This window comes from Hyaena hyaena, unplaced genomic scaffold (assembly GCF_003009895.1).
Source record: "Hyaena hyaena isolate Hyena2069 unplaced genomic scaffold, ASM300989v1 scaffold_590, whole genome shotgun sequence".
In the NCBI taxonomy this organism is placed as follows: Eukaryota; Metazoa; Chordata; class Mammalia; order Carnivora; family Hyaenidae; genus Hyaena; species Hyaena hyaena.
This window is the reverse complement of record NW_024081221.1, coordinates 1,181,535-1,207,556: the sequence shown is the minus strand read 5'-3', so window position 1 is coordinate 1,207,556 and position 26,022 is coordinate 1,181,535. Positions and strand designations below refer to the sequence as shown.

Sequence of the window (26,022 nt, the reverse complement as noted above, 5' to 3'; positions counted from 1 at the left end):
TACTAACCTGTAAGAGTAAGGTACTCCCAATGTTAAACACTAGGATTTAAAAAAGAATTTATCATTTCACAAGTTTAGAGTTCTCTTAATAATGGAACTCAGTAGTTGTTTAAAGCTGAATTAAAGTATATATAAATGAATCATTTTGTGGGTCAATATGTTTACAGGTGGAACTTTACTATCATCTACCATATGACTTTCATATATCCATTCAATTATTCTTTACTTTGTTCATTCATTAAACAAATATTTATTAAGTGCCTACTGTATGCCATACGTTCTGCTGGGTACTGGGGATTTAGATACGGATGAAGAAATCAAGTCCCTGTTCTCAAAGAGTTGTGGTCTTTTTATTGTTGTTGTTGTTGTTGTTGTTGTTAACCAAAAGCAGACAGATAATAAACAGGAAAAAAACCCAAATATTTTTAGATGGTGATAGTGCTATGAAAACAATAAATTGGGACAGTGTTATAGAATGATTGAGAATGGAATGATGAGAGTCTCCCAGAAATGATTAACAAAAAATACTAGTCCACAAAATTAAAAATTTTAACAAATTAAGATTAAGACACGTAAAAATGTGTCTTACACCCGGATACATCATAGTGGAACTGCCTGACACCAAATAAGAGGAGAAAGCATTAAAAGTCAGAGACAAGGACAAATTATCATCAAAGGAATAGTTAGTATGACAGGTATCTTCTCAAGAACAACAGTGGGGACCAACTGATGAGAAAATCTTCCCTTCACTGAGAGGGAAAGCTGTGTACCTAGAATTCTATCCTCAGCAGAACATCTTTGAAGAAGAGATTAAGGTGAACTAAATATAGTTTCAGGCAATCAAAAATGGAGAGGTTGCTCTAGTGGCTCTTTACCAAAGGACATTCTGATGAATCCACTTCAGGCAGAAGGACAGGTTCCTGTTTGAGATGAAGGATGGATTAAAGAGGTAGAAAGGAGTACCTATATGGGCAAATCTGAATAAACAGTGATTACATAAAAAAATGACCTGAGGGATTGAAAATTAATTAAAATATAAAACAATAATGATAGGGTAGAGGTAAAAGGAATTAAAGTTTTCTAAGTTATTGTAGTAACCAAAAAGTTAATATGGGCATTTGATAAGATAAATGTGAATATTTTTAAGAGTGAATATTGAAAAAGAGAAAAATGAGTAAATTCCAAACAAGTAAAAGGAAAATATAATAGTTAAAAAGGAGTAAATCTTAAAAGAGGGGGAAGAAAAGATTTTTAAAAAAGAACAGAGAACAAGAGGGGACAAGGAGCCCAAAATTAGATGGTAGAAATAAAATACACTAATTATATTAAATGTAACTGAACTAAAAATGCTCCTGGCAAGAGACAAATATTGTCAGACTGGACTTTTAAATATCTAAATACATAGGAGCACCTGGGTGGCTCAGTCGGTTAAGAGTCTGACTCTTGGTTTTGACTCGGGTCATGATCTCACAGTTCATGAATTCAAGCCCCGCATTGGGCTCTGCAGAAACAGTGTGGGGATTGCTTGGGGTTCTCTCTCTCCCTCGCTCTCTCTTCTCCTCCCTACTCTCAAATTAAATAAATAAACATTTTTTAAAATCCAAATATATGTTCTACTCTCTCTCTCTTTTTAAGTTTTATTTATTTTGAGAGAGAGAGAGCATGCTAGTGGAGGAGGGGCAGAGAGAGAGGGAGAGAGAGAGAGAGAGAGAGAGAGAGAGAGAATCCCAAGCAGGCTCCACACTGTCAGCATAGAACCCATGTAGGACTCAAGCTCACCAACAGGGAGCTCATGACCTGAGCTGAAGTCCGATGCTTAACTGAGCCACCCAGGAGCCCCTCCAGGGACCAACTTTTAATTTCAAGATGCAAATAAAAATTATGTATGGCATTTACCTCTGAAAGTCTCAAACTGATCATTTTTCTCTTTCTGACACCTACCTTGACTTGTTTACTATAATTCCTTCAGGGAGGAGGAAGCTCAGGGTTGAGTGACCTTGGATACATTATTTAACATATCTGTGTATAACCCATGCAATATGAAGAACGTAACATGGCCTTAAAATGTTACCTCTTACCCTGCTGAAAGAAAAGGGAAAATATATACTAGTAAATTACTTCTAACACAGTATTGATGGGTGGGAAAAAAATAAAATGCCATTTGTAAATTTTCAAGAGTGAAATTCGTGTGCTATAAAGATGGAGCCCAAAGAGTTCCTTTATCCATTTCCTTCATTCAGCTAGGTTTTATATGGACAATATCTGTTACAGGAATAAAAAGGAATTAAATATGTAATATTTATGTCTTACTATATTAAATAGACACGAATGAATGGGTAGGAAGAGGATGAGGTCGGGGAGGAGACACAAAGGGAGGAAGAAAAAAGACCAATTTAAAATGGCAGCATGCTCACTATATTTAAAAATGATGTACTAGTATAGTATAAGTACTTTCAGTATATAACTGCTCAAATGAAATCTTTGACATAATTTTCAAATATTTGGTGGTAACAAATCTTTTGTTGTTTTTTTTAAAAAAAATTTTTAATGTTTTATTTATTTCTGAGAGAGAGAGAGAGAGAGAGCAGGGGAGGGTCAGAGAGAGAGGGAGACACAGAATCTGAAACAGGCTCCAGGCTCTGAGCTGGCTGTCAGCACAGAGGCCGACACGGGGCTCAAATTCATGAACCATGAGATCATGACCTGAGCTTAAGTCTGACGCTCAACCGGCTGAGCCACCCAGGCGCCCTGTTATTTATTTATTTTTTTAAATATTCAGCATTAGCACATGGCATTGAACATTGTCTTAACGTTATTACCAAGCCTTCAGTCTTTTGACTTTTCTTTGGGAATTGGGGATACCCTAGTAAAGCTTGGGGCAGGATACACCTTTAACTTTGGAAAAGGTGACTTAAAAATCAGTTTTCCCTTTGGGGTTCATGGCAGTGTAAGGAGTGTGGGAGAAGTCAAGCAGACTTCTGAGATCATCACTAGCCATTGCACAGGGACGTATTCATGCTAACTGGAGAACAAACATAAGCTGATAATGATGATTCAAGTCCATTAAATTGAGAGCCTAAAATCTCCATTCCAGCTCTGATTTGGGGAAGAGGCTATTTACACTGAAAATTTTAATAATGAGATTGAGAAAGGAGAATATCCTACTGTATATTCAGATTCCGATTGAGAACGTTTTTTTTAAAAATCCCATCCTTGGGGCACCTGGGTGGCTCAGTGGGCTAAGCCTCTGACTTTGGCTCAGGTCATGATCTCACATTCGTAGGTTCAAGCCCCATGTTGGGCTCTGTGCCTGCTTCAGATTCTGTATTTCCCTGTCTCTCTGCCCCTTCTCCTCTGATGCTCTGTCTCTCTCTGTCTCAAAAATAAATAAAACATTAAAAAATAAATAAAAATCCCATCCTTTTTGCTAACAGTCTTGAAGGAATGAAAACCCTTTGGCCCCAGAAGAAGATGAAAGCATGAATCAGTAAGTGAGTAATGCAGACAGTCTCAGAGCCAGAGCCGGTTAATGAATACAAGCTTTCCCTTCACCTATAAGACCTCTGTAGAGAATACTGTGGGTGAGGTGCTATTGCTTTGGGTTTATAACCCATATAAACATTTTTAATTTAGTTTAAAAAACAGTAAAAGATATAAAGGTATAATACAGGTATAAAAGGATGCCTTTGATTCCTGAAAACTAGGTTTGTGGATTTTGATTATCAGGATCAACTTTTAGCCATAGCCCTTCCCACAAGAGGCACTTTGGCAAGTGTAATCCCAAAATACTGACCTATTTTAAGGTAGCTGTCATGTAGTTCTGATGACTCCTTTCTATGTGAGGAACCATGGTGGGAATTAGAAAATCACGATATGGGAAAAGTATCAGAAGCTAATTCAAAGATGGTTTGTGACAGTAGCACACATACCATCTATGTTATGTGTTAACTACATTCCTTATTGTTTCAGTTTAATTTTTAAGCTGTGTTCAGGCTGAATGTAGTGATTGTACTATTGCCAGGGCTAGTCAGTGTTTTAGTTTTGATTCTGTTCTTTGCTTGTAGTCACGAAGGACAACGAAAACTTTAGGTTGAAACACCAGAACGTCATTGTATTAAAACGTGTGTGCATATATTTCTCTTTTAGTCCTATTAACACTATCATACACATCGTTATGAGTTTAGAAGACTAGGAAATCTTCCTAATGTCCATGCCTCTTAACCTTTCTGCAGGTATTTGCAACTTGGTGTATACCCTGACTTTTTCCCCCTTAAGTCAGTTTCAACAAACAAATCATTTCTATTGGGCCTTTGAGTGGCGGTAATTGTCCATACAGGTCCACTGTAACCAAAAATCTAGTCAAATGGAATGTGGAAACACTTTGAAAGTGATCAGGTCATAGGGAGGAGCCAAACAGAAGGCTGCAGGCTCTATGTGAGAGGTCCGCCATAGCATGTATGTCACATTCTTTAAAACTTTAGCTTTTCTGGTGAAAGGATCCCAGAAAGTGGCAAAAACACTTGCTGCATTTAAAAGGGGCTTGGAGTTCATAAAACCACCATTACTTTGATGCAGCTGAAACAAACAAAAATCTACCTAAGAAATGACATTAATCCTAAACATTGAACCAAGAATCCTACAAAGGTCGGGGTTCTACTCTGAATTTCTCATCAGAGAGCTCTGGAGGGAGAAGCCATTTTCTTCCTGGCTGTCCCCCTGCTGGGCCCTGAAAGCTGAGCGGACTGCCCACCACCATACCCATGCTGGTCTCAGATGCTATCAGCATCCTGAGTAATCACTTAGGACACTGACCCTTCCCTCATTCTCCACATGAGCCCAATTGCTGGCGTCCTTTTCATTCTAGGTCTGCCTCCCTCTCTGATGCTCTCCCTAGACTTTGAACTCCAGCCACACTACCAGGTTCCAGGTGGTTCTTGTCCTCTCACCTGGCCTTTGTCACAGACAGGAATGAGCATTTCCTGTTCCTCTCTTGGTCCCCCCAAACTCCAAGCCTCCTGCCGCTCTGTGGCTGGTACTCAGCCTGTCTTCTCAAGACAAATTTCTGAATCATCCCCTGTTGCTCCTGAGGCTGTGTGAAATAGGTAAGAAGATATCAAGGCTCTGAGGTTTTCTTTTCAAGTAAGGATAAAAGGAATGATGAAGCCAAACCCAGTCTTTGTAAGCCCAGGTAACGGAGTCCCACAGTATCAGGATAGTGATGAGCCATTCTGGAAGTTGCCATGGAGACCACTCTTATCTTGTGTTTGCTTCTGGAAGCACCTCTATACTTAAGAACAACAAATCACTGCAAGTTTGCCATCTTCCTAGAAATGGGTTAAATTATGTGTGGCGTAAATGCCAGCTCTTCGCCAAACCTGTAGTTCTCCTTCCTGGGCGCAGAGCTGGACTGCCTTTCCACGACACTAATTCTAGCCAGTATAATGGGGGCAGAGGTAATGGGTGTCAACACCTGACCAAGACTTTAAAGAAGCAAGTGTGCCCCTTTCACACTGTCCCGATATGCCTGCTGGGAATAAGTGGTAAAGAGGCTCAGCACGAGGAAGCACAAATGGTAGATGAGGTTCTATGAAATTCTAAATGAGAGAAAATTGCTCACCGAAAAGGAACACCTACCTTGGCCTGTTATGTGAGCAAAAAACTCTACCATGTTTGAGCCATTATTCCTTTTGGGATTTCTTTAGCCCTGGAGCCAGGCCTATGCTAACTCACAGGACCAAGATTTTATGTCATAGGACATTAAATCATTTGGGTGCCAGAATTCTGCACCTTCATCCTTGAGAATAGAAAAGGGACTAGTGGAAAGAGAGGGAAGCAGGGAAGGAATAATAATGTGAGTAACTGTAAGTATTTGCTGCCTATATAACCATGTGCTGAGCCCTGTGTTAAATGTGTTAACACATTCAGTCTCATTTAACTTCGTCTCTTTCTCATGACAATTTTAGCAATTGTACTATTATTATCTACATTGTTCGGATGTGAAAACTGAGGCCAGGTTGCAGAACTCAGGAAGCCATGATTCAAATTTGTTGACTCTGTAGCCCAAGCTCTGGTTGAGTACTCACTACTGTGTGCTGGGCCCTTTGTGCAATTTTGTCTTCACAATGCTTGTAAAATAGGCTCTTATCTCCATTTTAGAGATGAAGAAGCTGAGGCTTAAGGATTTATCCTAGCTTACACAACTAGCACAATTCAGTCCAAGATCTGTGTAGCTTCCTCTCAAGCTCATTTTTTTCCCAGCATGCTTTGAGGTCAGACTATAGATAGAGGGGGGAGGTCAGCTGGATGGAGTTTCCCTCCATTTCTGGGCCCCAGTTGTCTTGGAGGTTAATCTTTTAACTCTATGACCACATGACCACTCCAGTCATCACTATTTACCAGCTTTGGAGATACCGGGATTTCTGCCAGATAACGTTCACCAGATTCCCCGTGACATGGAGGCTATTTTTCACGCTGGCTGGGCCTAAATATCAGTCCATCCTTTGTCACAGCCTCACTGCACGGAGAGTTCCCTCAGCCAGGGTCAGATCAGTCATGTTTAGGCCAAAATGCAGCATGGAAGTCAGTGCCATGGAAGCACATTTTTTAAGGAGTAAAGGGTTTATGTACAGCAGGAATTGTAGCAGACCTCAGTCCACAAATCTACCTCAGAAACTCCTGAGGTCAAGGAGGGCCACTAGGAATCTTATTGTTGATCCTCTGAGAAAAGGCACTATAGGAATATCTGGGCGGATCAGGACACTGGAACTTACTTCAACAAAGGTGGAGAGAGGGAAACTGCCCCACCCTCTCACTACATCCCTCCTGGCCCCTATAATGGATGGTTGACACATCAAGGAATCCCTTGAAACCCCGCCCCATTTCTTCTCCCTCCTGACTTAATCTGGAGGATTACTGGCATTTCTATAGTCCATATCCAGGGAAATGGTCAGTGTTCACAGTGGGACAAGGTGGTGGGATCACATAACCTCCTGGCCTATGCCATGAACCTGAAAGACCAAGGCCAAGAAGCCACAGGCCCATATTCATTCATTCAATCAATAGACATTTGTAGTTGAGAGAAAGCACTGAAGTCCCTGAAGGAGCCAGAGGTTCTCTGCAATGCAGAGCCAGCTGAGTCACAGTGGAGACTTCAGAGAAATGGCAGAAGGCTGCCCTGGTGCCCACGGGGAGTGAGCCCATCAGGTTTTCATGTTTCCCAGGACCAAGGCTGCCATGGCAATAGCCCTATATGGTTCCAGAGTGTCGGGAGAGGCAGGAAGAGAGGGTTACCAAAAGGTCACACTCTTTCATATGGAAAATCAGGAGAATACAGAGGGTTATGGGAAGGGGAGTGCCCACAGTACTTACAGTCATGCACATCCAGCCTACAGATGGTAGACAGAGTGAGTCTTTGCTAATAGTGGTCTGGTCATGTCATCCTTTCCTGACTTTCAATTACTCTTAGGATTAAGACTAAACTTGTTACTGTGTACTACTATAAGCCCAATTTATTCCATGTGCCATGACTCCATACTCTCTGGAGCTCAGAGTGTGATTATTTTATAGCCTATAAACTCTATGAAGACTAAATTTATGTCTTTTCAGTCATCATTTTTATTGCACTTAAGTTATTTGCTTCACACAGATGGTGCTCAGTCAATATTGGTTGGTTGGTTGGTTGGTTGATTGATTGGTTGGTTGGTTGGTTGGTTGATGAGTGACTGCCCGAGACACAATATTCTAGCAACAGGGTCCTCTGGGTGGCTCAGTCAGTTAAGCATCTGACTCTGGATTTCGGCTCAAGTCTCATGGTTCCTGATATTGAGCCCCACATTGGGCTCTGCACGTAGCCAGCTTGGGATTCTCTCTGTCCTCTCTCTCTCTCTGCCCCTCCTCTGCACTCTGTCTTTTTCTCTCTTTCTCCCTCTCTCTCTCTCTCAAAATAAATAAATAAACTCAAAAAAATTTTTAGCAACAAACTTATATGGGTGCTGGAACAAAACACTTCTGTGATTGTAACCCAATCCCTATTTTCCCTGTGGTTGGGACAGTATGAGAGATGGGCATAGATCATACACCGATGTTAAAGATTAACAGCAACAGGGGTGCCTAGGTGGCTCAGTCTGTTGAGCGTCCGACTTCAGCTCAGGTCATGATCTCACATTTCATGGGTTCGAGCCCCACATCGGGCTCTGTGCTGACAGACAGCTCAGAGCCTGGAGCCTGCTTCAGATTCTGTATCTCCCTCTCTCTCTGACCCTCCCCTGCTCATGCTGTCTCTCTCTCTCTCTCAAAAATAAATAAAATATTAAAAAAAAAAAGATTAACAGCAACAAGGGCTTCCATCAAAGACTTGCCAACAAAAGTGAGTTTAACTAATTCAAATGGGTTTTAGAAAGAGGTGGAAATAGGTCAACGAATGAACATAAGAAATGATGTTTCACTCACCACGTAGCCTTAAAATGACTCAGGAACACCACCAACTTTTCAGGTCCCTCCCTTTTACAATGATGGTACAACCCAGGGTCAAGAAAATGAGGCGGAAGTGCTGAGTATAAAAGGCCTGCCCTGCTGTCAACAGGACGCCAGGCAATCCAGTATGTCTAGAGAGGCTTTACGAGGCCGCCTTGGTCAGGGCTCACTGCCAAGCATTATCAGGCCACAGCCCTCAGAGTTTATCTCATTTCTGCCAGCACTGGGTATGTGACAGTTTTAATTTTGGTTCTTTCCCTATGGTAGTAGGCTTCACACCAGAGTTTCACTCAAGATGGACTTTGAATATGGTGTACCCTGGAGGGCTTAATAAAAGACAAGTGGCGAGAAAGGCAGGGCACCTCAGTAGGGTTAATGAGGACTAAGCGCAACCCCGGGCACTCCTTGTTGAATAAGGAAGTATTTCCTGGATAATAAAAAAGAAAAACTGGCACCAGACTTAACACAGTGGCAGGAAGGTACTAACAGCACATGTGAATGGAGCTCCTATTGGTGGAAAAATAGTGACCAGTGACTAAACATGGGTTTATTGGTTAAACAAACTCGTGCAAAGGTATCTATAGAGCGTTATTATCATTTAGCTGCAGAATTTTACGTATGAGAATGATACTGTTTATAAGGAAGCAGTTTTTTACTGTATTTTCCAGTGCTGGTACAATATCAGCAACATGTTAACCGTCAGGGCTTCCCTTAGATACTCAGCCGCACAGATGAGCAACTGTTATTTAAAAGACGTGCAGTGGAAGCCCTAGATGTGGGGAGATAGATAGAAAGGTTTAACACAGATTCAGTGAGTTTTGCCTTTGACAAACCTCACTCTCCACAGGAGTAGGTGGTTTATGTTCTCAATACTGGATTTCACAGTTATTATCTCAAGCTCCCACTGTCTCCTACTTACTAAGAAATTCTATTTGTTTTCTGTTTTTGTTTTGTTGCTTTTTTTTCTTTTGAGAGAGAGAGAGAGAGAGAGATAGAGGGCACCCCAGCAGGGAATGGGCAGAGGGAGAGGGAAAGAGAATCATAAGCAGGCTCCACGCCCGGCACAGAGCCTGATGTGGGGCTGAATCCCACAACTCTGGCATCAAAAACTGAGCTGAAACCAAGAGCCGGATGTTTAACCAATTGAGCCACCCAGGCATCCCAAGAAATCCTATTTGAAAAAGAGTTTATTTTGAATATTTCCAGTTTTTAAGAGTCAATACCAACTATGCAGAGGATGAGTTACTCAGTTTTGAAGGTGAACTGTGGCAAAAACAATAGTTTTTTGGGGGAGAGGAAATGTAATGTGGATGAGCCAGTAAAGAATACAAATTAAAAATCAATAAATCAGCATATGAGATGTAGAAGGGGAAATTGTTTGAAATTACATAGCAACTTTTAGATGCCAAATTTTGTCTCCTGAGACATGGTGCGCGCTGGGAGTTTCACCTTGCTGGATAGGCTTATTGCTGCTGAGGCAGAAAAACAGCAGAACACAGGTGGCTGCGGATTCCAGTAACACAGACTTGGGGCTGAGAGCCGTGGCTGTCACCCCAGATGCTCAGGAGAATCATCACCTGTGGGGGGCCTTTAAACCCACAGTATTCAAGCACTACCCCCAGAGATTCAGATTTCATTCTTCTGGGGTATGTTGTCAGTATTATTCATAAAGCTCCCCAGGCAGTCCCACTGTGAGTTAAGACTAAGAAACCTGGGGCTAAGAATGGAAGATACAGGTGAGGAAGGGAAGAGAGAGAGAGAGGGCACACGGCTGGGCATCAATTCTCCACTCAGCTCAGAGAACGGCAAGAACAACAAACCTACTGTGACAGTTAAATGTTTCACCAAGCAGTTTGTGTCGTGTCTAGTGTTCATGAAGACTAATGTACTCACACCGTTTGTACACTTCTGGATTGTGTCTGTAAGTACTGGAGGTGATTTTAACTGCCAGGCTTATGTTAAATTCATTTCATTATAGTCATGTTTTATATTATCCACAACCTCTTTTCTCGTCGTTCTGGTGAATTGAGAGATGACTCTCCTGCAATCACATCCACTTACTTTAATTCCTTGTAATCCGTAGCCAGGGGGGCCAGGGGGGCCAGGCAGGCCTTTCTGTCCAATAGCTCCCTGTTGGAAGATGAAGAGAGATGGAAGATGAGTATGAGAAGATTTAGGAAGAAACCATGTATCCCTGCTCTTGTCTTCCTTCTTACTTGAGTTCGCTCAGGACCTGCATCTGTGCACCCCATAAGTTATATCATATTTTTTATAAAGCAGTGTTTTCCCCAAAAATTTAAGCCATAGAATCCTTTCTGAGAATCTGACACATAATCCAAATAAAAGTAAAGAGGGCAAGGCGGGGCTGCTTGGCCTAAGCCGAGTGCTGTCCCAGTTGCCTTGTGTGCTTGGCTCCTCTGGCTGAACCTACCACCCACCCCTAGAACGCCAGGGGTGTGAACACCGCTCACACATCATTCTGTGTAGCCTCCAGTGTGTTGTTCCATTTCACCACTGAGTGCTATTCGCCAGGGTTGCCATTAAAGATTCAGTGGATCAGTATCAAATTTTTAAGAAAATCTGCAGATGAAACAAAACGTGTAGCTTTGTCCAGGATGTGTATTCTACTGCACAAGTTAACCCCATGTTTCTTGGGGGAAAGCGTTCTGAGGTCAAATGAGATTTGAAAATGTTCTGTACCATGGTCTGTGCCTCTCCTTGGAGATCCCTACCGCATACAGGCGTACCTTGTTTTATCGTGCTTCGCTCCTGCACCTCCCAGATCCTGCATCTTTTACAGATTGAAGGTTTGTGACAACCCTGTGTCAGGCAAGTCTATCGGTGCCATTTCTCCAATAGCATTTGCTGACATCCTGTCTCTGTGTCATGTTTTGGTAATTCTCGCAATATTTGAAACTTTTTCATTATTATTATATTTGTCATAGTGATCTCTGTTCAGTGATCTTTTTTTAAAACTTTTTTATTTTGAGAGAGAGAGAGAGAAAGAGAGAGAGAAGACAAGTGGGGGAGGGGCAGAGAGAGAATCCCAAGCAGGATCTATGCTATCTCCTTCTTATTAAGAAATTCTATTTATTTTCTGAGAGAGAGAATGCACATACGTGTATATAAATGAGACACAAAGAGAGAGGGAGAGAGAGCATATGCATAAGCAAGGGGCAGAGATAGAGAGGGAGAAAGAATCTTAAGCAGGCTCCACACCCAGTGCAGAGCCCAACACAGGGCTAGATCTCAGGACCATGAACTCATGACCTGAGCTGAAATCGAGTGAGAGGCTTTACCGACTCAGCCATCCAGGTGCCCCTGATCAGTGATCTTTGATGTTACTAGCGTGATTGGCTTGGGGGGGGGGGGGGCAACACACCATGAACCACACCTGTATAAGACAGCGAACTTAACTTAATCCATCAATGTTGCCTGTGTTCTGACTACTCCACCAATGGGGACATGCCCCTGTCTCTCTCCCTCTCCTCAGGCTTTCCTATTCCCTGAGAATATTAGGGGCTGATGTAGCTTGTGACTTGAAATTGAAGCCAGTGATCATTTACCATTTCAAAAATCCTAGGGCTCTTAAGAATTATGCTAAGTCTACTTGGCTTATGCCCTATAAGGAGAACAATAGTGCCTGGATGACATCTGTTTACAACATGGTTTACTGAATATTTTAAACCTACTGTTGAGATTTACTGCTCCAAAAAAAAAAAAAAAAAAGATTCAAAATATTGACAGTGCACATGGTCACCCAAGAGCTCCTGATGGAGATAGACAACGAGAATAGTGTTGTATTCATGCCTGCTAACACAGTATCTGTTCTGCAGCCCACGGATGAGGGCATAACTTTGACTTTCAAGTCTTATTTAAGAAATACAGGCGCACCTTGGTGGCTCAGTTTGTTAAGCGTCTGACTTCAGCTTAGCTCATGATCTCACGATTGATGGGTTCAAGCCCACATCAGTCTTAGAGCCTGGAGCCTGCTTCAGATTCTGTGTCTCTGTCTCTCTCTCTGCGCCTCCTCTACTCATGCCCTGTCTGTCTCTCTCAAAAATAAATAAACATTAAAAAAAAAAAAAGAAATACATTTTGCAGGGCACCTGGGTGGCTCAGTCAGTTAAGCATCTGACTTCAGCTTAGGTCATGGTCTCCAGGTTCTTAAGTTTGAGGCCGGAGTCAGGCTCTGAGCTGATGATGCAGAGCTTTTAGGGATTCTCTCTCTCCCTCTCTTGCTGCACCTCCCCTGCTTGTTCTCTCTCTCTCTCTCAAAATAAATAAACATTTAAAAAAAATACATTTTGTTGTAAGAAATCTGAAGAATTACTGAAATGAAAACAAAAAATTTAGAATATCACATAAACTTAGTTGGTAAAGCAGTGACAGCATTTGAGAGGATGACTCCAATTTTGGAAGAAGATCTATTCTGGGTAAAATGCTATCTAACGCGTGCTACAAAGAAATCGTTTGTGAAAGGAAAAGTCAATCCATGCAGCAAACTTCACTGTTGTCTTATTTTATGATGTTGCCACAGCCACCACAGCTTCCAGCAACAGCCACCTTCGTCTGCCAGCAACTGTCAACAAGGAAGGAAGACCTTCGACCAGCAAAATGATTACAACTCACTGAAGCTCAGATGATGGTTAGCTTTTTAGCACTAAAGCATTTTTAATTAAAGTATATTCATTGGTCTTTTTTAGACATAATGCTATTGCACCCTTCATAGGTTAGAATATAATGGTTTTATATGCACTGGAAAACAAAAAACTCACTTGACTCTCTTTATTATGGTATTTATTAGGGTGGTATGGAAATGAACCCTCAATGTCTCCAAGGTATGCCTATATAAATATATGAAAACCTCTAAAAAGTGGCACAATAGAGAGATTAGCTTATCTTTGCTTATTTCAGAAGTTCCCAAATTAACATTCGACGGAACAAGCTTTGAGCAATCCTGGATTAATATAAGTTACTGGGTAAGTCAGTTTTTTTTTATTTTCTGCTTTTTTTCTGATTGTAAGAGGAACACCTGCTCATTTGGGGAAAAAAAAACTAATTAAAAACAGAAATAAAGACAACAATGAAGAAGGAAAAATAGACCCCTCTTTCCACCACTCAGTGATAACAACTACTAACATCTTGCATATATCTTCATCCATATCAAGTGATCCATAGAGTTAAGAAATTGCCTACTGCCAAAATGAAGTTGATGGACAACGAAGGATAAACTAAGAATCTTGGCAATTCTGGGATCCTCAGTAAAATCTTTGACTCATAAAGCCTTTTCTCTTTCCTCTCTGATAATGGGGCTCTAATTCTTCTCTGTGCAGCTTGGCATGAATATACGTGTTTGAAATTTGCATTTGTTATGGGAGGCTCATTGACACCTGTTTCCCCTATGAACATGCCTGACACCTCCTTATTTTAGTTTTTGAACGAATCAAAAAATTGTTTGTTGAGCATGTGAATCAACAACTAAAACAGGGCTTCTCAGCCTCTGACTTATTGCCATTTTGAGCTGGCTAATTCTTTGTGACGGGTGCGATTCTGTGTACAGTACGATGTTTAGCAGCACACTAGCTGCCAGTGGCACCCGTTCCCTGGTTGTGACACCCAAAAATGATTGCAGATGTTGCCAAATGTCTCCCTGCGGCAGAGTGGGAGGGCAAGAACTCCCTCACTGAAAAACACTTGATTAAGAGAATGAAAGATGGATAATCACCAAAATGGAGATGGCAAAAGAAAAATAGGAATGAGACCAAAGGGATCCAGAGGCAGTCTCTCTCACCTTCCATGGAGACAATAAATCTGGACCCTTGCACTGAGGCCCTGACAGGGTGGACTACCTACATATGTCGCAATAGATAGATTCGCAGGTGTTCTGTTAAAAGGCCAGCTGAGGCAGCTCTGACCAAGGTAAAGATATGCTTCTTCAGGATGGCACAGCCTTTAAGAAACCTGGAAGTATTCTGAGCATTTTGCAACTACTTTCTTAAGAGACACTGCCTAATTTCTTTGGGGGAAATAAACGGCTTTATAAACTTAAATGATCTATTTTACTGAAAGCTCACATAGTATGAGAAAGTAAGACTTTTCATCAGCACTCAAGAAAAAATGAGTCAACGCTAAAATAAACACTTGCTATGAAGTTCATGTTGACTTGGTTGGCACGAGTGGTACCTGACCTTCACCCAGAGCACAGACTTTAAGACTCACCTTTGGCCCCTGGGTTCCTATGCCCCGAGGCCCAGAGGGTCCTGGAGGGCCTCTGACACCAGGCTCTCCCTGAAAAGGCACAATGAAAGACAGGTTACTGATTAAAAAGAAAATTTATATTATACATTTTATATAAAATGTCGTATTTCGGGGCGCCTGGGTGGCTTAGTCGGTTAAGCGTCCGACTTTCGCTTAGGTCATGATCTCGCGGTTCGTGGGTTCGAGCCCCGCGTCGGGCTCTGTGCTGACTGCCAGCTCAGAGCCTGGAGCCTGTTTCAGTCTGTGACTCCCTCTCTCTCTGACCCTCCCCTGCTCACGCTGTCTCTCTCTCTCTCCTAGAAATAAATAAAAAAAACATTAAAAAAAAATTTTTTTAAATAAAATGTCGTATTTCATATGAACTTTCCTATAGGAAAATATATTTTAAAACCCAAACCCTTGAATTTGACTGAGATATTAATTGGGGCCTTTTCTAACCAGATCACTTTCCTATTCTTGACAAAGGGAGTGTTATCGCCCTTTGTTGTCACTTCTTATTGCCATTTATGCAATCTTCCAGCCAATTGATATGGGTCCACTTCAAAGCGACCAAATCAGTTAACTTCTTGACAACATACTAGGTACTTTTTTCAGAGCTCCCCTCTCCGGAATTGAAAGAAGTGCCACCATTGTGAGTGGAGAGAGAAAGAAGAGACTAGAAGAAAAAGAAATGACTGAAAGATAGAGCCCCATCCTAAACTAGCTGCTCCTGTTGTTTCACACAATAGAGATGAAGCTTCTTGGGGTTATGGATGAACTTTGTGATACTTCTGCCCTAAGAGCAGTTGTGGCCGCAGGACAAGTTCTATAAAGGCTTTTCAGAGTGCTCAAAGCATTTTAGAACAGGCAACTAGCCCAGAAAAGTGGTGGGGCCTGATCAGAGTAGCTCGGCCCTGTGGCTAGCCCCATGTGAGATGTGAATCATAGGAAGAAGCAGAGAAATAAAAATCTCTTCATCAAGCACCTTCTATGTACCCAGCACTGTGGTCTGCATGTTCACATATGCCGAGTGATGTTATTTAGTGCTCGCAACAACTCTGTATCTCAGCGATGACTAACTCACCTAACTTCTCTGAACCTCAGTAAATTCATCAGATACACAGAAACTCATACTTACATTTCATGGGAATGACGGAGAAGTGAGACAGAGAAAGTGACTGTGTCTGTTATAATGTCTAGCTGAGTAGGTACTTGGGAAATGTTAACTCCTTATGGCTGCTTTTATCTTTTTAAAAAATTTAATGTTTATTTATTTTTGAGAGAGCCAGAGAGACAGAGTGTGAGCAGGGAAGGAGCAGAGAGAGAGGGAGACACAGAATCCAAAGCAGGCTCCAGACTCTGAGCTGTCAGCACAGAGCCTGATGCGGGGCTCGAACCCACAAATCATGAGTTCAGGAGCTGAGCTGAAGTCAAATGCCTAACCAACTGAGCCACCCAGGTGCCCCTCATTGCAGCTCGTATTAATGAGGAAATTAAAGTTAGCCCCAGCTGCACAGCTATTGAGAAGCAGGAGTAGGAGGACATGGAAGAGGAGGAATCCTCATAAATTGCTGGCACAGCCACTTTGGAAAACAGTTTGGTAGTTTCTTAAAAAGTTCAACATCAATTTACCGTATGATCTAGTAATTTCACTCCTGCATCCAAGGGAAATGAAAACATATGTCCACACAAAGACTTCCATATGAACGCTCTTAGCAGAATTGTTCATAATAGCTAAAAACTAGAAACAACCCAAATGCCCATCAACTGATAAAGGGATCGACAAAGTGTGGTCTATTCCACAATAAAAAGGAAGGAACTACCACTACATGCTACAACATGGATGAACCTCAAAAACATTATTCTCAATAAAAGAAGCCAGATACATGAGACCACACATTGCTTAATTCCATTTGTGTGAAATGTCCAGAGAAGGCAAATCCGTAGAGATAGAAAGCAAATCTGTAATTGCCTGCGACCAGAAATAGGAACGAGGAGAGGATTAACTGTAAATGGGCATAAGAGATTTTATTGAGGGGAAGAAAATGGTCTAAAGCTGATTGATGGTGAGGCCAGACAACTCGCTTAATGTACTTTAAAAATCACTGAAAAATACACTTGGAATGGGTGAGTTCTGTGATACAGTATGCCTCAGTGAAATTATAAAGAAAAAAAGACAGAAAGCGAAGCCAGGCTTTGAAGGTAAATTGCCCAAGATTTTGTCCCAGGTCCATTTTCATCCATGTTCTGTTAGGAGCTAAACAGCTTATAGATTTCAACAGTGTAAAGATCATGGATTATAAGAAATGATGACATTTTTCAATCTAGCAAAACAGCCCATCCTTAATTAACTTTACTTTCTATGTATAAATCCTAAAATACTTCTAGGGAAAACAAGGCCTTAAAAGAATTGGGAAACATTTTAACGTGATTTTATTACCGACTTGATTCTTTTTAATCTCTATTTTCATAATTACCTATTTTCCTTTTGCTTGCAGGCCACTTTTATGATTCTTGTCTCCTGTCTCCATCTCTTCCACTTAGTTCTTAGCTGCTTTTGTGACCACAGGTACTAATTCTCTAACACCTCTCTCCTCTGACCCCCAACTTTTAATGACCCCCAGATTCTCCCAGCTTAAATGATCTCTCCTATCATCAAGAGCTCCAAGTAGAGGACATGAACATGTCCTGTATCACACGATACTGTCTCTCCTTTCTTGAGTATCTCTGATGTACCCTTAGAGGCAGTATCTGTGAGTTCACTGAGGGATGGTCAGCAGCTGTACCTGACTCACACGTGCTGCATTTGACATCCTCCAGCAAAACAGAACCCAGGTAAACACAGTTCAGTAGATTTTACCCAAAATCATTCAATGTTTTATCAAAAATAATTGTCTTCTTTGCTTTGTTACTGTCAACCCCACCCCAGATACAATGACTCCCTCTCTTGTGTTTCTATTCACCTCTGCCCTTCCGTGGTGAGGTTGGAAAACATCCGGCCGCAGCCTACTGTGTGTTGAGAAGTATACAGCCCCACCTGGGAAGCATTCTGCTAAGAAAAACAGAACCTGTATCTGAGCAAGTCTCTAAATCTGAAGATATAGAACCAGAGGATGTTTCTATGCAACCTAAAGATGTAGAAACATGTAACATCATAAGAATAGAGTGGACAAAGTGTGACTGGGTGGCTCAGTGAATTAAGCATCCAACTTTGGCTCAGGACATGATCTCATGGTCCATGAGTTCAAGCCCTGCATCAGGCTCTGTGCTGACAGCTCAGAGCCTGGAGCCTGCTTTGGATTCTATGTCTCCCTCTCTCTCTGCCCCTCCCCTGCTCTCTCTCTCTCTCTCTCTTTCTCAAAAATAAACATTAAAAAAATTAAGAAAAGAATAGCTAGGACAAGACCCTCAAGGACAAAGAACTCATCTACACAGAAAGCCCAAAGAAAAAACAAAGGATGACTAACTTTTGATTAAAAGAGATTTAAGAAGTGTCTCAATCAAATGCAATGTGTGGACGTCATTTCGATCCCAATTCAAACAAACCAACTGCAACAAATTTGTAAGACACACTGGTAAATTTGAACACTGGATATTCAATGATACTAAGAAATTATTAATGTTTAAGGTTTGCTAATGATACTACAATTGTGTTTTTAAAAGGAGCTTTTACACTGAGTGTTATGTAGAAACTAATTTGACAATAAACTATTTGTAAAAAAAAATAAAAAAATAAAAAAAATAAAAAAAAAAGAAAGTCAAAAAATAAATAAATAAATAAAAGGAGCTTTTATATCTGAGATACAAATGCTAAACCTTTATATGGGAGATGTTTGGGATTGGCTTCAGAGTAATGCAGCGGGAGAAGGGGAGAGGATAATAGAAGATTGGCCACATACTGATAATGGTTGAAATGAGACATACAAATGGGAGTTCATTTTACTAGCCTTTCTACTTCTGTATGTGCTTGATAATTTTCAGAATAAAATGCTTTTAATAGTATTTTTTAAATCTATGAACAATATCTGATAAAAATCTGACCTGTGAAGGTCAGGAAAGGTTGCTGTGATGTTCACCTTTAATGAGGACAAGAATACAAGATTTTAAAGACAGAAAGATGGGCAAAGGGTAAAAGCACACAAGCGGATTCAGTATCATTAGAGCATACATGTCTTTGATGCATTCTTGGCATGTCCCAAATGGTATATAACTTTTAAAAATTAAGTATATGGAGGCAAGGTAAGAGATTTTGTTTTTATTGAGTAAATATTTCTTTTAAGAAAGAATTCAACCCTCTACAGTTTAATTCATGGTATTTTTTTTTTTTTTTGGTGATGGTTTTAGTTAGAACTTCCTTCTCAATTAGTATTAATCATACACATACACACACACACACACACACACACACACACACACACACACAGACCAGTTGGGAAAGCAAGGGGGAAAACAGGTGAAATAAGTTGTGAGTATACTTTAGGCCAGTCTTGTACATGGTCATTACTGCTACTCATTCTCTTTCTTACTCAGCTCCCTCTCATCATGTAGGAGTCCCTGCAGGCTGAGTGTAGACCTTGTAGACACCTTATTGCTCTCTCTATCCTTGAACCTTGGCCAATGAACTCTGAGAGTATGATTCCCACAATACCTGTGATGCTTCAGTGTTTGCCTCAAACAGGCTGTCCATCTTCATGCATAAAACTGTTGACCTATAGCTGTGCTTTACCTATCAAAATCATCTTTTGTAACCTTTTGACCTAGCTACATATGTGATATATGCATCTGATATACAGATAGTCTTCAAACCAAGTCTTATCTTAACATATTCTGCAGATGTTAGAGTTGGTCTGTAACATGGTGTTAGGGTTGTTCTTGGTGTTTCTGCACTATACTTTTCAATAGGTGGGAATATCACTTAATGAACTTGTGATCCACATAGAGACTGTGTCTCTCTACTATGGTGGGGTCTTGAAAACGTATTATGTCTTTTGCTCCATGGGCCATGTGCCCATATGAGGCCACAACACTGGGTGAATGCATACAAGAAGACCATGGATTAAGACCCATTTCACCATTTGATAGCAGTCCATCTGCCACAGTGCAGCAAAAGTGGCACCTAAGAAGTACCACTTTCAGACCTGACATTTTCAGACATGCAGTTTTATTGTCAGTGGATGGTGAGACAATCACAAATAAAATGAATTACAACAGGTACTCGCACAGCAGGACGTGCAGGATCTGAGAGTTATTAGAACCTGCAGAGGGAGCCCTTGCATTAGGAGATAATAAACAGGCAAATTCTGGAGTTGCCATTTTTAACTATACCCATCAATTTCATAAGACCACGTAGCCTAAGCTCTTCCCCTACCCTTCCTCAACAAAACAAAACAAACAAATCAAAACTATTTAAATGGCCCAGAGTTTCTTCTTGGCCTACAAAGGGAATTCTAGACTCAAGATACTCCTTCCATTTTCACAGGAAATGGCCAAGTTTAGAACTAACTACCTTCAGTACTTGCATATGTAACTTAACAAATGATTCAGTGAAGGTTTTACCTAGACCATAACCTTGCTGAGTGGTTGAAAATCATTCATTGATTAATATCACAAATTTAACTTTTTTTTTAATGTTTTATTTATTTCTGAGAGTGAGAGACAGCATCATGAGCAGGAGAGGGTCAGAGAGAGAGGGAGACACAGAATTGGAAACAGGATCCAGGCTCTGCACTGGCTGTCAGCACAGAGCCCGACTTGGCGCTTGAACCCACCAACCGTGAGATCATGACCGGAGCTGAAGTCGGATACTTAACCGACTGAGCCACCCAGGTGCCCCCACAAATTTAACTTTTTAAAAGAAAGAAAAAGAAACCGAACACATATCACCTTCATTCTTTTCCTCATTTCCCTTTGCTCTTGTTAGCATTAAAATTATCATGATTAATAAAATCAATAATAATAAACATTTATTAAATATATTGTGTGGCCGGTACTTGTCATTCATCATCTTATCCGATGCTATCAACATCAGGTTACTTTGTTTTATAGATCAAGGAAACTGAGACTTTCAGATAAGAATACATGATTTGCCCAAAACCATACTGCCAGCAGCTGTTCAAACCCAGGTCTAACTCCAGAGCCAAGCTCCCATCTTGGTGTTGGCTGGAGCTGGATGCAATATACTAATGTCTCCATAGACTTTATTCCAACTGCCATTAAATGCAAAGACATGGCTCTGTGGCTGAGAAAGTTGCTTCCTATACTCAATCACACTCTCTCAAGGAGAAGAAAGAAAGCATCCTCATGTCTGGATCCCTGACAGGCCCACACAACCTGCACAGGTACCTAGCTGTCTAAGGCCTCCCACTTCATTTCCCCACCATTGCCATTGCTCAGTTTTGTGGCTTCCCCCAAATGTTTACCCAGTCTCATTCCAGATCTTCTACCTACACAATTCTTATTTTCCATGTGATTTGGCAGAGTAACACATACTATGACTACTACTACTACTTTAGTGTGTTACAGTTTATTAAAATGTTTTCTAGACATTATTCCACTAATTTCTCAAACCTCAGTTGAGGAAGCTAAGTCTCAGGGAAATTAAATGGCTTGCTGAGGTGGCGCAGCTAGTAAGTAACAGAGGTTTCAAGTGGAGCAGTGAAAAGGAAACATTCTATTATACCTTCTATATTTTATAAACTTTAAGCATAATACTTGAGAAGATAGTTCTCTTTCAGACAAAGCAGCCCAGTTAGACTTTCCCCTTCACCCACCATACACACAGACAAGGCTTTAATCACTGCCTTTCTCCTGGCTATGCCACTTGGGTGTCTGTCATTCTTTGAGAGGATGGTGGAGGCTGGTTACAGTTGTTCTGAAAGGAATTTCATGCTTTTCTACCTGGGGTACAATGAAAAGCAAACTGAATTCCCTACAGAAGGAATTCGCTTCTTAAACGTTTTCCAAGGGATAGTACTCAGGATTCCCCTAAATGATGAAACCAGGGAATGATTGAGTTTTTAAATCAGGCATACGTCTGGAGTGCCTGGGTGGCTCAGTTGGTTGAGCAGCTGATTCAATTTTGGCTCAGGTCCTGATCTCATGGTTTGGCTCATGAGATCAAGCCTTGAGTTAGGTTCTGCACTGATAGCGTGGAGCCTGCTTGAGATTCTCTCTCTCTCTCTCTCTCTCTCTCTCTCTCTCTCTCTGCCCTTCTCCAGCTCACTCTCTCTCTCTCTCAAAATTAATAAACTTTAAAAAAATTAAGGCATAAGTCAAAGCAATGATTAGCAACTGCTTACTGTATTTTTCCTTTCTGGGTTTTAAATAAAATTAAGATATACCTACTAAGGCTCCAACTACCACATACACAAGCACCACTCTGGAGCAGATTATGTAATGAACATTGGTTCTGGTTTAGTGACGGTACTACCTCCTTTGTGGTTGCCAGGATATCAATGGAAATTTTTGAGGCCTTACTCTAAGCTTATGAATAGACAACCTGATATTAATGATGTGTATTGATTATTGACGGGCCATTGTCATGCCACTAAGTCACTTCTCACTGATGCCCTTTTATGTGAGAAGGGAGGTAGTAACAATTACCAGCATAATTATCAGAGGTGAAAATAATTAAGAAGGTGCTTGAAAACAAGTGCTTAAAAATAATTAAGAAGGTGCTTGAAAATCATGATAGCATTTCCTTTATCATATCTTCCTAGCTTTAAATTTAAAAATATTTAAACTAATTTCAATTCTTCCAATTCATTTCTCTCTTAGAACTTTAATATTCACCCCCAAAGTGGCAGTTTCTCAAAGTCCATGATAATTTAACAACTTGCTTTAGGATCCAGAGAGGATCTTCCTTTTCTCAAAAATCAACTCATCAAAGATGAGCAAATGATTCCCCTGTGCCAAGAATCTCATTGGAGAGAGAGAGAGTCTTTCTCATTTAGCTGAGTTAGGAACCTTGAAAATAAAAATGCTGATATTGTCTCTAAAGACAGAGAGAAGAGAAGGCTCTCTTGTACTGATTTTCAATATAATTTCCCACTTGGGGGAGCGCTCCTCTAGTCTGCATGACTGAAAATAAAAGTGTGTTGATGGTGGGTTGGGTGGCTTATGTTAAGAGGATTCAGTGTGTGTCCCCAGGGTGGAAGGAAAAGGATGTATGTACTGCTGGGGAGAGAAATGCAGAGCCAGGAAAACAGCAGGGAGAGATGAAGGAACCCTGAAGTCACAAGACAGGCCGGCATACACTTCTGATTTTCGAGAACATGCATATGGAACTGAGTTGGGGAATAACCTTGAAAAGTCACCTAGTCGAGTTTCCCTGGTCTTGAATGTGACCTCTTTTGAAATCTAAAGGTCAAATTGCTTGGCATTTCAACTCGCTATGGCCCTGGCTTTAATTAGTCTCGTTTTTCGAGCCGATTGTCCTGCCTGTCACAATTTTGCAGTCATTTTATGGGAGGTAGCTTTCTTCCCCTCCAACTTGGGAGTCACAGACCCTTAACTTCACTGTCGGTAAGCCTGGATCCAAGGCCAGCCCTCCTTGTCAGATACTGTTCAAAGTGGAGTTTCTTGTCCAGTCCATGTCCACCAATGGAGTCTGCAAATTCCTACTGCATCTCTGTGTGAATTGCTCCTCTGTTCTGACACTGCCTGTTGGTGGTGTCCACATATGCAAGCCATTGCAGAGAACAGAGGGGCAATTCAAGTGCTGGGAACATTTTTAGAATAATGATACTCGGTGGAATTTCACAGCGACTTGCATTTTAATTTATAACTATGGGTCACTTTTGTCAAATAAAGCATGTTTTTACATTATTCAAACATTTAAGTCTTTGGAAAAATGTTTAACTCTTTTGGGTTCGGGTTTATGCTTCCTTTTAATGTTTACGTAATTTAAGTTCTGATGACGGAAAAGCAAGGATGGAAAGAGAAACGGTCTAACTGTACAGTAACTGATGCCGAGATATCTGGCAGATAGACGGCTTTGAAGATGAAGCATCTGTAGGTTAGGGTGAGTCATTCTCTCTGTTCTGATTTATCCACCCACTTAGATTTCATTCATCCATCCATACCCATAGGCTCTCTCTTACACATGAACACCATGTAGTATCAAAACTGTATTGTAAAGGGGAAAGTTGTTCAACTTTTCTAGTTCTTGTTTTCCTCACCTATAATATAAGGGAATAGTTTACAATGCCATGATATTCTAGAAATATTTAGGTAGTATAGGGGCGCCTGGGTGGCTTAGTCGGTTGAGCGTCGACTTTCGCTTGGGTCATGATCTCGCAGTTCGTGGGTTCGAGCCCCGCGTCGGGCTATGTGCTGACTGCCAGCTCAGAGCCTGGAGCCTGTTTCAGCCTGTGACTCCCTCTCTCTGACCCTCCCCTGCTCACGCTGTCTGTCTCTCTCTCTCCCCTAAAAATAAATAAAACATTAAAAAATAAATAAATAAATAAATAAAAAAGAAATATTTAGGTAGTATATAATATATATTTATGTAGTATACCGAAATAATAGCAACAACTACCCAACATGTGTTCTCTGCCCACAGATTTTATTCCAACCACTTGATAGTTAAGAGGTCCCTTGAACACCCTAAGATTCAGGTTAGATTTTCTCTGTGTAAGAACTGGCCTGAGCTTGCTTCTCTTTAGAGCTTTAGAGAAGCATTGGCTTCCTCTCTGATGAGTAGCACACAGAAGGGAGCGACTGAAAGAGCCGAGAGAGGTGCATGGCAGAATGCACGCACCCTTGTGGGGCTCAGGAGAGCTGCTCCTTGTATTTCTCTTCTAGGAGGCCAAGAACAAACTCTTGCACTCAGAGATGACAGCAAATCAGCCCATGGGTGACATGAACCTCATGAGCCTTTGCAAGTGAAAATACAGGAGCAAAGATTTATCTGGGCTTCTCCAAGGGAGAAGAGATTCACATAATGATTGTCCCCAAATCATGAAGGGTCCTTCTCATCTATAGGGGTCCAGGCAGCATTAAGTAAGATCTTTGAGCTTGCCTTCCCCATCAACAAACAAGTCAGGTTCCAGGGAACTGGGCACTAGATGAGCACGTCCCACTTAGCAAGAAAACAAATTGTCAGTTCTTCTTCCTCATGTGTCTCAAAAGTAGATTTTAAAACTATATCTACTATCTGCTGGGAAGTGTAGTTTCTGTAAGAATTTTAGAAATCTTTCAGAAGTGCTTGTCAAAATTTGGATGCAATTCAAAGTAATTGTATATAGAAGTACTATACCCACTGATGTCATATGGAATTCTTCCACTTGGAAAAAAGCTAGAGGGCACCACAAAGGTGCAAGACATCAGGGATGGCTTTTGATATGTTTTGAAACATAGGAGCTTTGATTCTAATGTCTGTGTCATATGCTAAACACATGTGCCCTTAACTAAGTATCACAAAAACCTACCATACATTGTCAACCTTAATGGTTTCCTCATTTCAAAACACATTTGTTTTGTAAGTTAATGCACTAAGGCCAGTATTTTAAGGTGACTACACAGATTTTAAATGAAAAACATATCACATATATATGTCTATACAATTATACACACACACACACACACTCCTGCATAATTATAATTTCTCTGTTATTTTAAGTCAGAATGGAAGGAGAGGAATTTTCTACACATTTGAGACCAGTGCTTTTGCTACCATTGGTATTTTAAGGGTCTCATCTCCACTTTACCAAACCAGAAGGGCAAAATTAGGTAGAATTAAACTTTTACAAATATTTTTCTTTATGTGTGTGTGTGTGTACTTCTAAAAGTTTTGTTCAGAGAAAAAGGCCACATCGAAACTTTGTGGCCTCTACAAAGATGCGAGATGATATTAAAAGTTATTTAAAAACTGGTGTTTACTTTTAGAATTTCCTTTATTTTCAAGACCCACATTATTTCATTCCAAAACCAGTTCACATTCCTAACATCTCCTTCTAGGGCTAGAAATTTCCAGGATAACACATCTTCCCAGTATCCACAGGAAGAGGCCAAAGAGAGAAAGAAAAGGCTGCTGAGAGGGTGGTGGGGGGACGGGGAGACAGAGCCAGGTCCTGCCAATATTCTCTCCTCCTCTCAGCTGGGAATGAGCTCTTAGCTTCTGCCTCCATTCAGCCTCCCGTGTGGGCTAACAGGTAAAGAGTGTCACTTAAGACACATCTCGGGGGCACCTGGGTGGCTCAGCTGGTTAAGTGTCCAACTTTGGCTCAGGTCATGATCTCATGGTTCATGAGAGCCCCGCATCAGGCTCTGTGCTGACATCTCAGATCCTGTTTCAGATTCTATGTCTCC

The 26,022-nt window shown here is 41.0% G+C and overlaps 1 protein-coding gene across 1 annotated transcript in view; it reads right to left on the bottom strand.

Annotated features, from left to right (window-relative positions):
- The window catches only part of COL28A1 (collagen type XXVIII alpha 1 chain), a 163,941-nt gene that overhangs the window by 48,065 nt on the left and 89,854 nt on the right, over window positions 1–26,022 (bottom strand). Inside the window, exons 25-26 of the mRNA XM_039256844.1 lie at window positions 14,695–14,763; window positions 10,534–10,602 (exon numbers count right to left, since the gene is read on the bottom strand). Coding sequence (XP_039112775.1) covers window positions 10,534–10,602; window positions 14,695–14,763 — 138 coding nt within the window. The remainder of the gene's footprint in view (window positions 1–10,533; window positions 10,603–14,694; window positions 14,764–26,022) is intronic.